At 48.9% G+C, this 15,697-nt stretch overlaps 1 protein-coding gene across 12 annotated transcripts in view; it reads left to right on the forward strand.

The window, feature by feature from the left end:
• The window catches only part of SYNGAP1 (synaptic Ras GTPase activating protein 1), a 758,031-nt gene that overhangs the window by 527,482 nt on the left and 214,852 nt on the right, over positions 1 to 15,697 (forward strand). For all 12 annotated transcript variants that reach the window (XM_078641656.1, XM_078641652.1, XM_078641655.1 and 9 more), the window contains 2 exons: positions 3,512 to 3,656; positions 4,588 to 4,732. In XM_078641656.1, the coding sequence (XP_078497782.1) occupies positions 3,512 to 3,656; positions 4,588 to 4,732 (290 nt within the window). The remainder of the gene's footprint in view (positions 1 to 3,511; positions 3,657 to 4,587; positions 4,733 to 15,697) is intronic.

Raw genomic sequence — 15,697 nt, forward strand, 5'->3', positions numbered from 1 at the left:
ACAATGCCAATAGCTTAAACTCTCGTAAATGCGAGACCTATTGCATTGAAAATGCTTGTTTGTTCTCTGGTAGCTCTAGCTTTATCTGTTGCTGGATGTACCCTGGTTCCAGTCCATGGGACTGGGACAGGGTTGCAAGGTCTCAATCAGCAGTCCTTAGTAATTCTGTTTAAGCTATACTTATTTGCTGCAGTCCATTACAGGGATTATTAAGTGACAAACACCTTTTGTGACTGTCAGAGGCTGTGACTCTGTGTTTGTGGGTTGTATATCAACGACTTGCGCTGTAGGGTGCTGGACTTAGGAATAGTAAGATTTACTATTCCAACACCAGCCTACGTACAGTAGGGAAGGTGTTGGAATAGTAAATCTACTATTCCTTAGCCTAGAGCGCCCTCCAGTGCAAGTCATGGTAACGACTTGCGTTGTAAAACCAGCGTTGTAATGGTAGTGCGGTGTAAACACCGCGTCGTAATGGATGTTCCCCGTCTTTGTGTGGCCTAGAGTAGCTTTACATTGGAATCTCTGAGGTTTAAATTGAGTTGCAAATTCTTTGAGTACTCTTCATTCTGGATGTGCTGAGGTTGGTGACACAGCAATGTGAGTTTGTCTCTGTTGTTGGGAAGAGGCTGAGAGTTCTTTATAAAAAACCTTCTTCGCCTCAACTCTATTTAGACATTACTTTCTCTCTCTCTGATGTTTTTTGCTGTTGTTAAGTACTATAAAAGTGTCCTGTACAAATATCGCTGATGCTACTTGAGGAATGCTCATAGTAAGTTACACCATCAATCAGGTTGTACTTGTAGAGCACAGCTTGTCACCTGAGAGGGTACCCAGGTGCTTACTGCTGGTCTCAGTCGAAAAAACAGGTTGTGAGCCCATTTCTCAAGTGGGTCAGTGAGGGTGCAGTGGGTCAGTGAGGGTGCAGAGGTGGAGGAGGAGAGAATTCCAGGCTGGTGGTGAGATGGGAGAAGGTGCTTCCTTCGGAGTGGCAGTGGCGAATGTGAGGTATCTGTGTGAGGGTGAGGTGTACAGAGCAGAGGTTCCTGGAAAGTCGGTGGAAGTGCAGGTGGTGGTTCATGTATGCGGGTCGTAGGTCATGGAGGGCTTTGTATGCATGGGTCAGGAGCTTGTAATGGCATCTCTGCAGGACCTGGAGCCATTGGAGGGCCTTCAGGTGCTGGGTGATGTGGGTTCTGTTGTGTATTTTGAGGATCAGTCTGAAGGCTGTATTCTGGATCATCTGTAGTGTTTTCATAAGCTTCGTGGTGGTGACTACATAGAGAGCATTGCCGTAATCCAGTTAGCTGGTGATGAGGGTGTGTGTCACTGTCTACATCATGCAGAGTCACTTGAAGATTTTGCAGGGCGTGTGGAAGCAGGCTGAAGAGACAGCATTGACCTGACATTTCATGGAGAGTTCGCTGTCGAGGATCACGCCAAGGTTGCGTGCTGGTCATTAGGTGTGGATTGGGTCAGAGTTCTGACAGCCACCAGGAGTTGTTCCAGAGGGCGGTGTGTTTGCTGAAGATCAGCACCTCAGTTTTGTCTGTGTTGAGCTTCAGGCAGTTGTCCTTCATCCAGGCTGAGACATTCTTCATACAGTTGTGGAAGTTGGACCTCATCGAGGTGGGGTCGGCTGGGAGCGAGAGGCTGAGTGTTGTCGGCAAAGGAGAAGCTAAGGAGATGATGTTGATGTCGTACGATCTGAAGATGTGTGCGAGCAGTGTCATGTAGATGCTGGAGAGTGTTGGGCTGAGGGATGAGCCTTGTGGGATGCCATAGATGGTGTGTTTGGCTTGCAATGTGAAGAGAAGGAGGCAGATTCTCTGGGTGCATCCTGCGAAAAAGGATGCCATCCATCTGAGAACATCTGAGAACATCGTCTATGATACCAAATTGATGTAGGCGATCGAGGAGTGTGTGGTGGGAGACAGTGTCTAGGCAGCAAATAGGTTCAGCAGGATTAGGGCAGCTGATACTCCTCTGTTGAATAGGGTGTGGATCTGTTGCGGCGATCAGAGCTGTCTCTGTAATGTGATTGGCTCTGAAGCCTGGCTGGGCAGGGCCCAGTAGGTTGTTTCTCTCCAGGTGTTTGGTAAGTTGGAGATTCATGGCCTTCTCCAGGTCTTTCTCGGGGAATGGGAGCAGTGAGATGGGATGGTAGTTCTGGACCTCAGTGGGGTCTGCAGAGGGTTCTGAGCTCTGCGTGTTTCCAGGCATTGGGAAAGGTGGATGTGACTATCAAGGCGTTGAGGATGGTGGTGCGTTGGCAGCTGATCTCATCAATTCCAAGGTTGAAGAGTCGTGAGGGCAGGGGTCAGTGGGTGCTCTGGAGTAGATGCAGATCATAAGAGTGACTGTGTTTGGTGTGATGAGTTGTTCCCAAGTGGTGAGTGGCTGGTCGGCGTTGGTGATCAATGGGAGGCTGAGGAGGTCTGAGGGTTTGGGGACTGAAGTTTTTGAAGATGGTTGCTATCTTGTTGTGGTAGGGGTCAGCGAGGGCGTAGCAGAGTTCCTGTGAGGAGGGGATGAAGTTTGCTGTGGCTGACGGGTAGGTGAACTCTCTTATGATGGTAAAAAGTTCCTGGGCTTGGTTGGTGCTGGTCTCGATCTGGTAGGTGTGGGCCTCTGTTTTCGTGGCTTTGATCTGACAGTGGTAGTTGTTGAGGGCTGATATGAATGTGTGGTTCCTGCTGGAGTGTCATCTTCTTTCTAGTTGTTTGCACCTGTGTTTTGACATGCGGAGTTCCGGGATATGCCAGATGGCTTGTTTGGAGGGTCTGTGTGTTTTGGTAGGTTTGTTTGGAGCGACTCGGTCGGTGGCGCAGGTGAACCAGTCATTCATGTTCTGTACCACCTGATTCAAGTTGGTGGTGGCATTGGGCAGTGTGGTGCTGAAGGCGTTGCTCTATTGTTGCTGAATGACCTCGGACCAGCTGCGGAAGAGGGAGCTCTCGTGGTTGGGGGCGGTGCAGGCGGATCCGGCTAGAGTGAAGTGTACAATGGAAATTCGAGGTGTGACTGTATCTGATTCTGTTGCTGGATGTGAAGATAGGGTCCAGCGTGTGTACTGTGTACTGTTTTGTGCGTGGGGTCTGTGACCAGTTGCTTGAGGCCGATGTTCTCCAATCTTTCCAGGAGGTCGGTGGCGTCGGTGGGGTTGCCCAGGTGGAAGTTCAGGTTTCCCTCAGTGACTCCCATTCGAATCTGACCAATCACTGCTGAATGTACAAATTCAGCAGAAAGTTCTGCTACAACTTTCCCTGAAAGTTCAGCCATTTTCTCATGTTTCTCCCCTTTGACAATTCCTGTCCGACAGCGATTGCGATAGTTCTGTGTCCCTTGATATTGCTGCTCATGGGTCGTAGGTTTGAGTCTCACTGACTCAGATTCAGCCTCGCTGTGATAGTTTGCTCCACCATGGAATTGCTCTGTTAGTGTTGGCACAGAATGTGCCACATTTCTAACGGATCCGGTTGACTCTGACTCAAACTCTTTCCTTTGCCAGGATTTTCTGTCCGACATGGCCATGACAGAAGTGGACAGGTTCATGGACAGAGAGCACCTCATATTTCGCGAGAACACACTCGCTACAAAAGCCATAGAGGAATACCTGAAGCTGATTGGACAGAAATACCTCAAGGACGCCATTGGTAAGTGTTTGCCCTTAGACATCTGGCAACAGCCAGATTAAACTGTTATAGAGTGTGAGGTGTGTAGGTATGTCATGGTGACAATATGTCAACCTTGGGGACAATTGCTGATGCAGTGTCAGAGTATTAGATGTGCTTTATGTTGGAACCATCTCGGGCTGTGGAATGGCAAGCTTATCTCTGCTTACGACACACCTCGGCCATCTCTTAGTACAAGGTGTGCGGGTCTGTTGAGTCTATCTGAGAAACTTTAGGGGGCTGTCTCACAGTGTCAGGTACATGTTTGTAGTAGGGTGAGTCTTGGGCAGTGTTGGAATGGACTCTGCATCTTTTCAATGAGGAATGAAAGATTTATTGTACACATCAACTTCTGAAGGTCCCTAATGTGCAAAGTCCGAGCCCACATAAACATTGTCACAATGTCACACATAGAGTGATACCACTACGGCATCAAAAGTAAGGCGCATGTGTAGGGTATGATGCCACTAACGCATTGTTAATGTTCTACGTAGGATCCAGCACTACTAAGGCATTACCACAGTACCTGAGCTTGGGTGGGATACATCTTCAGCACAAGTATGTCTAGACAAGGTGTCCAGGGAAGATCACTTGGGACTGGCCAGAAGCAGGGATCCGCTGCTATCACACGCAAATACATATCTAGTCATCGGTGCGGGTGATGTCACAAATAGAACAAACACATTTGGGTATTAAATGCCTGGATACCACCCTCCAGCATTACACTTTCCCAATCAATGGGCTTCTTTCCCTTTCACAGGCTGTAACTCAGTGAGACGGAGAACTTCTAGTTTTTCACAAAAGGGGAAAATGGTCTGGAATGCATCCATCCCTTAATAGTTCGAGTGCCCTACGTCATGTAAAGTATATCTCTGTTCCTCTCTCTTGCTCTCCTTCTCCTTCCCCTTCTGAGGCGAGTTCATCCGAGCCCTGTATGAGTCGGAGGAGAACTGTGAAGTGGACCCCATGCGCTGCTCGTCCTCCACGCTGGGAGACCACCAGGCCAACCTCAGGATGTGCTGCGAGCTGGCACTCTGCAAGATTGTCAACTCTCATTGGTGAGTATAACAAACAGTGCCAAGTGAGCTCCCTTCTCAGTGGGCTTTGTTAGGTGTACAAGTCTGTCCAGTGTTGCCCTCCCTCTTGGAGTCGGGTAAAGGGTTTTGCTTTCCTCTTTGTAGAGGGAGTTTGCCAAGAGACCCCCTACCCCAAGGAATGCTTTGAGGGTGGAACAACACATATTTCAATGGGCAGGAGCATCCAGTGGGTGACACCGGGTGTGTTTGGTTGGATGCCAGTAGCAGGACCATGAGTCACCACCTAAAGGTTAGCTCTTCCCATTGGAGTCCTCAACCAGCAAACCTTTGGCTCTAAGGTCATTGAAGGTGGGGTGTGCATGATGCGGGAGACAAGTATGTATCCTGGCCAGGAGTCCCCCCAAGGGACACCTCTCTTACCCTTTCCAAGACCCTACAGAGTACTTTGGAATCAATTTAACAATGTAGTGATCTGTCTTTCCGTGGCACAGTTACCAGTTAGTGGTCAAGGCGCACTGCTGTATGACACAGTAAGGAGAGCAAGCTTCACATGCGCGCAAGAAGCTACTCTTTGATATGTCTGTTGCAATTTGTGGAAATTCTTGTTCAGCATGTTTGGGTTATTGGTTTCTGCAAGGAATCCATCGTTTACCTGTCGTACCCTGGCGAAAACGGAAACCCTTACCTCAGACAAAATGTTATATGCGTAAAAACTACAATGAGGGTAAGTGTATACAGGTAGGTGTATGTTTACTATAGCTAATGACCTGTATACACAGCTTGATTAAATGAACATCCCCTACTTCAGTGGTTGTGGAATTAAGAACATTAAATCTATACTGACCTTCACAGTATTTTGGTTTTTGATATTGAGACCAACATTTTTTTGCATTAAGATATCTCTGGCCTCGATATTCTGACGTTCAAGCCAAACAGCAGCCATTAAGAAATAAAGAACCTAAGTGTTCCAGACCAAGTCAGTTAACAAAACTATGATTTCATTAACAAAAAGTCACACATTTATGAAAATCCTATACAGAGATCAAAAGTTATACATTGAAAAATGCCCCTTGGGAAACTATTCAATGTAACCTGATGGGAAAGGTGAACAAATGTCAGTGTCTTCCTTACAGTTGGCTGGACTCAGGCGCCATCTGTGGCTGAGGCACAAAATCAAAAACCCTGCACCAAGAAGCCCGGGAGTTACAACTGGAAAGGACTTTGCATGCCAGCTATTCACACATGGCACACAAATCTTTTTCTTGTTCCTACTTTCTTGCCCCTCTGTCACACTGGTGCATCAGGTGGTCCTGGATCCATGACGTCATTGGGAGGCCCTATATTCCCTCATATTCAACATATCAAAGCATGAGGTCTTTGGTTTCCTTCTTCATCCTTCTCTCTTAACACCTCAGTCTACTTCCCTCCTCTCACACAGAATAACGATTCCTCCACTAGAAACTCTGGCTTTCTCCTTAGTCCGTCCATGCGCTGTAATCATTGAGATGATGGACGGAGCGCTGAAACTTTTCAGCCACTCACCCCCAGTCTGAGATCTGGGTTGAATCCATCATCTTTCTTTACCTCACTCTGCCACCCCAGTTCAGACATGGTCATATGCAAATCAGTCTGACCCTGTGCCTCATGGGAACCTTCAAGCCTGAACTGCCAAGCCATGTCTTCCCCGGACTGGAAACAAGCATCCTGGGACCGGTTTCTGGCATTCAGCCGTCATCAGCCAGGATAGCTTGACTCCAAGGGAAAATGAGCAAGGGACCTACGCCATAGCAGCAGTCACAGCAGACAAATCGCCATGTTCTGTAAGTAGAAGCAAGATCCACCCTACTGTCCTACTCCCTATGGCCAACTACAGATGAGCTCCCTAGCACCCAGTAATGTAGAGCCCTGAAACGACTGACTTATTCATTCTCCCCACTGGGCAAAGTGTTAAACTTCATCAGGACTAGGCTGACTGGCTCTGTACCAAGAAGAGTGCCCTCTGAAAGTTCCTGAGACTTGCTTATAAAGCTGTTAGCAACATTCCCCCGGGCTACCTCTCGGTTATCTTAACCGATACACTCCTACCTGGGACCCCCGATCTTCCGCTCAGCGCCTCCTCAGTCAAACTGCGCTGTGCGGCTCCAGTTTCAGCATCTCCAACCAGCCAGCAACCCTCCACTTCCAGCTGCCATTAGAGCTGGACCCTCTCTAAAGGCATTCAAAACACCCCCAAAAATCTCCTGATACTCAAATCGATTCTAACGTATATAGCTGTAATATATTTGCTTTAAGCAAAGGGGGAAAAAATGTAATATTTTTTTAAGTTAAGATTGCAACAGATGGAAATGGAGATATAAAAAAGTAAGCTCTAAAAGGCAGGGTACTGCTAAAAGTTAAGCTTTCCGATATATAGTCCCATAATAGGAAATTGTAAATCTTGCATTACAGCTGTTCTTAACCTGTAGTCTGCGACACTACTCAGTTGGTCAGCGACTATTTAGGAAATTATATATGATTAGCAGATTAATAAAAACAGATATGCATAAAAAAGAAAAAACTAAATTAAATGTTCTAAAACGCTTTGTCAATGGGAAGGACTTTGAAATTGGAGGCAACAAATGAATTTGGTACCTTTTCTTGATTAGAGGGAGCAGCGCAAGTACAGCAAACAGAATCTAGTGTGGACGATTGGTGGCCTCAATTGTAGCAGCGCTGGCATGTGCAGGCAAAAAGGAGCATGCACTAAAAGCACAAAAGACAAAGTTCTCTTCCAGGGAACCTCATCAATAGTCATAAGCATTAGAATATTCCCGCCCATGCGCGGGACCCCGGAAACACTATATTATATGTGCCCCACATATATATACTCATATATATATATATACATATATATATATATATATATATATATATATATATATATATATATATATATATATATATATATATATATATATATATATACACATACATACAAGCAATTGCAGCCAAAATCACAATAGAGCTGGATTATGCTGTAAAGAATTTCCACCATACATGAAACATATGCATTAGAAACATGAACAACAACATCAAGGATTGTTTTGAAACTGTTTTAATGCTGAAAAAGCAGTAGAAATTCTTATTATATCCTGAAAGCATAGAAAGCTCCCAGGCTGCATTGCAAACACACAGTCTAAAAAGACTGAAAAGCTAACCTGTAGCTGCACGCTACAAAAAACTGAACCTGTGCCTTTAAGGCACTCATGACCCCCAGTATCCCATCATGCCTCAGGGGTGACAGTTGGGTTAGTTGTTCTTTCCGGCTCCTTCATGAAGGATCCTGGTTACACAGCTCCACTCTTTTTCTGTTTTCTGCCAAAACATTCTCTCAGTTTTCTACATTTTTAACCTTACTTCGACGTTTTTCATCTAGTCAAGTAGGTTTTCTCTTGTTGGTTGGCATTTTCATCTTGATATGCCTTCCCTTTTTGACACCTGCCCTTCTTGTGGCAAGAAGAAGGCAAAGACGGACAGCCATGAGGTATGCATCCTTTGCCTACCTGAAGAACATGACCCTAGAACCTGCCCTCACTGTGAGTCCCTGTCATTAAGAACTTTGAAAGACAGGGAGAGGATTCGGGTCTATGGCCTAGCCCATAGGTCTTCTAGAGGGAGGTCCCAACCAAGAAGAGCTCCAAGAGGTCCAGAGAACCTTCAAAGGGCGAGTCTTCTTGTCCTGCAGCTTCAGCGTCGGGCTCGGCGCTGAGAAAGGAGCAACCGGTGGGTCATTCTTCGAAAAAACGACGTTTAGCACCGTCGACAGCAGGCTCGCCGTCAAGAAGATCAGGTATGTCGTCGAGATGTCAAGACCCTCCGCCATCGTCAACTCGGCGACGATCGGCGTCGAGAGATAAGACCCCTCCGCCGTCGTTAACCAGGCGGCGATCGGCGTTGAGGGGCGTTACACCTCCGCCGTCGTCAACCAGGCGACGACCGGTGTCGAGAAGTGTGACTCCTCCGCCGACGTCAACCAGGCGACGTTCGGCGTCGAGGGGTAAGGAGCTTCCGCCTTCGTCGTCGTCACGACGTTCGGCGTCGAGAGCTGGCTCACCTCCGTCGTTGCAGGCTAAGCGACTGACGTCGAGAGCCCCAAGTCCTCCGCCGTCGACAACCAGGCGTCGATCGGCGTCAAGGAGGAGATCTTCGTCGACGTTCGGCGTCGAGGGCGACCAGTACCCCTCCGCCGACGTCACATAGACATTCGAAGTTAAAGGAAGCTCCGTCGTCGGCCACACAACGCCGCTCGACGTCGAGAGACCATTCCTCACGCAGTTCGCCGTTGAGGCATACGACGTCGAGATCGCCTGATCCAACGGCGCCGCAGAGACAGTTGGCGTCGAAGGAAAGGACTCCGTCGACGGTGGGGCAGCACCGGTCGACGTCGAGAGGTCATCATCGCTCGGAGTCAAGGCATGCGCCTTCAGAGCATTCGACGTCGAGGCGCCATGAACGGTCCAGATCGACGTCGAGACACCATGAACGAAGATCCAGGGATGGTTCAGTGATCCTAGTGACTGAATCAGCCTCCCGTCACTCTTCTGGTTCTTCCAGATCAAGATCCAGAAGTCCTGCCCGCAGATCTAGAAGTCCTGCCCGCAGACATCCCACTGATGGTGTGCAGTTGTCCCCCAGATGGAATATGCCTCTGCACAATTGGCGAGACTCAGGTGGTACAAGAAGGCTGCAGGAATATGTCAGCCCAGTACACAGACCTCCTCTGCAAAGACTGGTTGAGGAAGTAGACAGTCGCAGCCCTCCCAGGCGCAGAGAAAGATCGCCTGTGAGACGAGCTGCATCTCGTTCCCCTGCATGGGAAGAACGCACAGGGAGGTCTCATGAGAGAAGGCGTGATCGTTCCCCTAGACGGGAGGTACCCGCCAGAAGATCTCGCGAAAGGAGGGCTCGAACACCAGCTACTTCTACTACCTCCTCTACCCGCTCTTCCAAACGGGATTACTCTCCCACTTTGGTTGATAGCCCTGTCTCTAGGGTTTCCCCGGTGGATGATATCAACACCTATCATGATGTCTTACAGAGGGGGGCACTGAAATTAAACATCGAGCTGTCTGTGCCACAGGTCTCCACGACAGTGATCTTTAAGACTCTTCACCAAAAGTCGGGGTCTCGTCCAGTGCTACCGTTGGTCCCAGGGATCATGGATCCTGCCAATGATGTGTTCCTGGCTCCAGCATCGGCAAAAGCGGTGCCGGCTCGCATCCAAAAGAAGTATAAGGCCGCACCCTCTGACCCGATCTTTGTAAAAGCGGACCCGCTCGCCGACTCAGTAGTCGTGGCGGCGGCACGAAAGACCCACTCAGGCTTTCCCTCTTCCTCAACTCCTCCTAATAAGGACAGCAAGTTGCAAGACTCGTGGGGCTGCAAGGTCTGCAGTTCTGCCGCTTCGACGCTGAAGGTTTCTAGTGCGGCTGCGCTTTTAGGCAGGAACGATAGAGCCTTGTGGGACTCAGTGGAGCGTTTTAAGTCAAAATTGCCTAAGGAGGACCAACAAGACTTCGATGAGACCCTGACGGAAGGAAGTCTGGTGGCTAACCAGATAATTAGCACTGCTGCAGACGGAGCAATACTGGCAGGACATTCATATGCCCATGGAGTATGTGCCAGACGTTCATCATGGCTGCGCCTGACAGGTCCTCAAGCCTGATGCGTAGCAGCGCATTCTGAACCTCCCGTTTACCGGAGCATCTCTCTTCGGCCAGCACACGGACGACGAGATGAGTTGCATGAAAGCCGAGCTCGACACCGTCAAGACAGTCGGCTTGGAAAAAAAAAAGGAGTTTAAACGCGGTTTCAAGTCCAACAGAGGCAGAGGTACTCAACATTTTGGGACCTCAGTGGTCCCAAAATAAGACCCAGGGCAAAACCCAGTTTCGGGGTGGTAAAGCCAACCGAGGTAGAGGAGGTCACCAGCAGTCCTCTACCTTGACGAGAGGAGGAAAACAATGATCACTGGCTTCCTCTAGCGACGTTGGAGGAATTGTTTCAAAACATCTGGCAGAGTGGGGCAGCATCACGAACGATCGGTGGGTGCTGAATACACTGCGCAATGGATATGCTCTTCATTTCCGTGCGCCTCAACAGGACATTCCCCCAAAGAAATCTCGTCCGCACCAACTCGATCTGCTCCGAAAAGAGGTGAAGGCTCATCTCCTAAAACGAGCTATAGAAGAGGTGCCTCCTGTGAGAAGTTGGCCTGATATATGATGTTCACTAGTTCTAGTGATCACCTTGTATCAGTCCAAACAACCCTTATGGTGATTGGTTGTAAGTCAACCTTATAGACCAGCTATCCTAATGGTAGCATGGACAAAGTAGTCTTAGGCTAAACTCTTTTGGCATGTGAAGCCAGCTGTTTTACCACATATAACCCCTTGAATACCAGATGAAAGGACACCACATAGGTTGTTATGAAAATAAACAATATATGTATTAATAACAAACACTTCTCTTCCAGGGGATCCTCATCAATAGTCATAAGCATTAGAATATTCCCGCCCATGCGCGGGACCCCGGAAACAATATATTATATGTGCCCCACATATATATAGACATATATATATAAATATATATATAAAAATAAGCAATTGCAGCCAAATAAAACAATAGAGCTGGAATATGCAGTGAAGAATTTCCACATATAGTGTATTTTGCATTAGAAACATGAGAAACAACACCAATGCTTGTTTAGAAACTGTTTTAATGCTTAGAAAACAGTAGAAATTCTCATAACACACTGTAAGCATATACAGCTCCCAGGCTGCATTGCAAAATCCCAGTCTAAAAAGACTGAAAAGCTAACCTGTAGCTGCATGTACTAAAACTGACGCTGTGCCTTTAAGGCACCTCAGCCCCTAGCTTCCCATCATGCCTCAGGGGTTACAGTTAGGTCAGTTGTTCTTTCCGGCTCCTTCAGGAAGGACCCTGGATACACAGCTCCACACTTTTCTGCCTTTTTCAGTCAGAAAATCTTCTAAAGAACAATTTTTTTGATTTACTTTGACTTTTCACATCATAGTCAAGTAAATAACTGCTTAGCAGTCAATTTTTTGTGAGGTTTTTCCTTTCAGGATGCCCTCACTATTTGATGATTGCCCTTCTTGTGGCCACAAGAAGGCAAAAACAGACTCTCATGAGGTCTGTATTTTATGCTTGCCAGAGGATCATGATCCTAAAGACTGTTCTCATTGTAAAAAGCTGTCTGACAGAACACTTAAAGACAGAGAGAGGAACAGACTCTATAGTCTGGCCCAGAAATCCATGAGAGGAAGATCTGCGGAGAGAAAGAGTTCAAAGAGACCCAGAACTCCCTCCAAAGGCAAGTCAGAACGTCCATCAACCTCAGCACCGGGCTCGGCGCTGAAAAAACGACATCTGATGGACAGTTCAAGAGAAAAAGCTCCGTCGGCGTCGAGATCGGCGTTGATGAGGAAATCGTCGTCGAAAAGAGGTTCGCCGTCGTCGAGGAAAGCTCCGCCGTCGTCAACTAGGCGACGATCGGCGTCGAGAGAAGCCACGAGATCGCCGTCGACGAGAGGTTCGGCTTCAAGACATAAGTCAACTCCGCCGCCGTCAACCAGGCGACGGTCGGCGTCGAGAGACAGATCACACTCGCCGTCGTCTCGACGTCGACAGGCTTCGAAGAGTGTAACACCTCCGTCGACGTCTCCACGGAGGCGCTCGGCGTCGAGGAGCAAGAGCCCCCTCGGACGATCGTCGTCGAGGAAGGGATCATCTAAGGCACGTCGGCGCTCGTCGTCGAGGATGTCCGATCCTCCGCCGTCGCCACATGCCAGGTCGATGACATCTCCGTCGCCGACAGATCAACGTCGGCCGACGTCGAGAGCTCCGTCGACGGCAGGACTAGACCGTTCGACGTCGAGACCTCCGTCGACGGCAGGACTAGGCCGTTCGACGTCGAGACCTCCGTCGACGGCAGGACAACGCCGTTCGACGTCGAGACCTCCGTCGCGGCAGGACAACGCCGTTCGACGTCGAGGGAGATGACTCTGTCGTCGGTGCATCATCACCGATCGACGTCGAGGGACCACAGATCATCGTCGAAGCATTCAACGCCGAAAGTTATCGCCCCGTCGACGCCACAGAGGCGTTCGACGTCGAGGGAAAGGCTTTTTGAGACGTCCTCCAACACCGGTGAGACAGAGATCACCTTCGGTGCCTTCGACAGTCCTAGTGACACAATCTGCTTCACTCCATTCCTCCTCAAGTGCCTCGGGGTCAACCGGGTCATCTTCGAGGAGTAGGAGTCCGGTTCAGAAGAATCCCCAGCGGGGTTACACTTCACATATAAGACTTTCGCCAAGATGGTATGCTCCTTTGAGTAATTGGAAGGATTCTAAGGCACCAGAGAGACTTCAAAGGTACCTGAGTCCAATCCACAGGTCTCCTCTTCAGCAAGCAGAAGAGACAGAGCGATCACGCTCACGAGAGAGAAGAGCGGACAGGTCACATGCCCCTAGGGTCTCCCGATCACCAAGGAGGGAGCAACCCAAATCTCGAACACCGAGAAAGGAGGTACGAGATGAGAGATCGAGATCTCCAGTACATCGGAGGGTATCACGTTCTCCTCGAAGGGAGGAGCGACCTAGGAGATCTCCGGTGAGGAAGGAGCATTTTCACCACAAGAGAAGAAGAACTCCTTCATCCTCCCCTCCAGCTTCACCTAGATCTTCTAAAGGGGACTACTCTCCGACGCTGGTAGGCAGCCCTCGCTCAAGAGCTTCCCCTCTGGACGACGTCAACACGTATTTGGACGTTTTGCAAAGGGGTGCTCACAAGCTGAATATAGAAATGACCACTCCAGAGGTGTCCACTACTGTGATTTTTGAGACTCTTCATCACAAATCATATGCACGGCCGTTGCTTCCATTAGTCCCAGGAATAATGGACCCAATCAAAGAGGTTTTCCTCACGCCAGCAACGATCAGAGCAGTTCCGGCACGTATCCAGAAAAAATATAGGCCGGCTGACTCAGATCCTATCTTCGTTAAAGGTGAGCCTGCAGCGGACTCAGTTATTGTAGCCTCAGCTAGGAAGAATCACACGGTCGCTCCTTCTTCGTCAGTTCCTCCTGACAAAGACAGCAAGACGCAAGATTCTTGGGGACGCAAGGTATGCAACACAGCAGCTTCATCCCTAAAAGTCTCTAGTGCATCAGCCCTTCTTGGAAGGTACGATAGAGCCCTATGGGACTCCATGGAACGATTCAAAGAGAAATTGCCAATGGAGGACCAGAAGGACTTTGAGGAGACCGTGACGGAGGGCTGTTTGGTGGCAAACCAAATGATTAGTTCATCAGCAGATAACGCCCTTCTAGCTGGACATAACTACTCACATGGAGTATGTGCGAGGAGATCCTCTTGGCTGCGTTTAACTGGGCTCAAGCCAGATGCCCAGCAGCGCATACTCAATCTGCCTTTTTCCGGATCTTCACTCTTCGGGGAGCATGCCGATCAGGAAATGGCCCGGATGAAGACCGAGTTAGACACAGTAAAGGCAGTAGGTCTGGAGAAACAGAAAGCACCGTTCAAACGTCGCTTCAAGACCAACAAGAACCGGGGAGGCCAACAGAGGGTTCAAACCCCTCAATGGTCTCAAAACAAGCCGCAAGGAAAGCCACAATACAGAGGAGGAAGGTCAAGCAGAGGTAGAGGCGGACATAATCAATCCTCTACCACACCTAGAGGAGGCAAGGCCTGAGCAGTGGCTTCCTCTGTCGCCGTTACCCACTCCAGTGGGAGGAAGTGCTGCACAACATCTGGCAGAGTGGGTCAGCATCACGAAAGATCGGTGGGTGCTGAATATACTGCGCAATGGATATGCGCTACGTTTCAAGAAGAAACCACAACCGGCTCCTCCAAAAAAGTCTCGCTTGTACCAACTAGAGCTCCTCAAAAAGGAAGTGAGCGTCCTCCTAAAGAAAAACGCAATCGAAGAGGTACCCCTATCCCAAAGGGGGAAAGGAGTGTACTCAAGATATTTCCTTGTCCCCAAAAAAGACCAAGAAGGCAAATTCAGACCGATTTTGGATCTTCGACTCCTCAACAAAGTGGTGGTCAAAGAGAAGTTTCGCATGTTGGCACTCCACCAAATATGTCCTCATCTACAAATCGGAGATTGGATGTGTTCGGTGGATTTACAAGACGCGTACTTCCACATTCCTATTACACCAGGTCATCGAAAGTACTTGAGGTTCCTGGTAGGGTCCAAGCATTACCAGTTCAAAGTGCTTCCTTTCGGACTCAAATCCGCACCAAGGGTCTTCACAAAGTGCATGGCAGTGGTAGCGGCGTGTCTACACAAAAAAGGTCTCTTTGTGTACCCATATCTAGACGACTGGCTCCTGAAGAGTCCGTCGCCTCGTCAAGCCAACAAAGACTGTCACCTGTGTCTCCAACAACTACACAGGCTCGGCCTCCATGTGAACTCAGAAAAATCGATCCTGCAGCCCACGCAAACTATCCACTATCTGGGAGCAGTTCTAGACACAAAGTTAGGAAGAGCGTTTCCTTCGCAAGAGAGACTTTCTTCCATGGGACAAAAATGCAAAAAGTTACTTCAGATTCCTCGTCCAAAGGTGCGAGACGTAGCGTCTCTGTTGGGCTCCATGGCGTCCTGCATCTTCCTAATACCGAACGCCAGGTTGAGGATGCGGCCTCTTCAAGAGTCGGTGGAGGATCAGTGGGACCAAGCGTCTGGAGATTGGGAGGATCGAATCATCCTGTCTCAAGCAGCACTGACCTCAATACAGTGGTGGACTCGCCCTCGGAATGTCCTGCAGGGAGTCCCTTTTCAGCAACCTCTGCCTTCTCTGTCTGTGGTAACGGACGCATCTCTAGAAGGCTGGGGTGCTCACATGGGTCATCTTCAGATTCAGGGTCGCTGGTCGACCAACCTTCAGACATACCA

The sequence above is a fragment of the Lissotriton helveticus genome, chromosome 5_1, assembly GCF_964261635.1.
Source record: "Lissotriton helveticus chromosome 5_1, aLisHel1.1, whole genome shotgun sequence".
Taxonomy (NCBI): domain Eukaryota; kingdom Metazoa; phylum Chordata; class Amphibia; order Caudata; family Salamandridae; genus Lissotriton; species Lissotriton helveticus.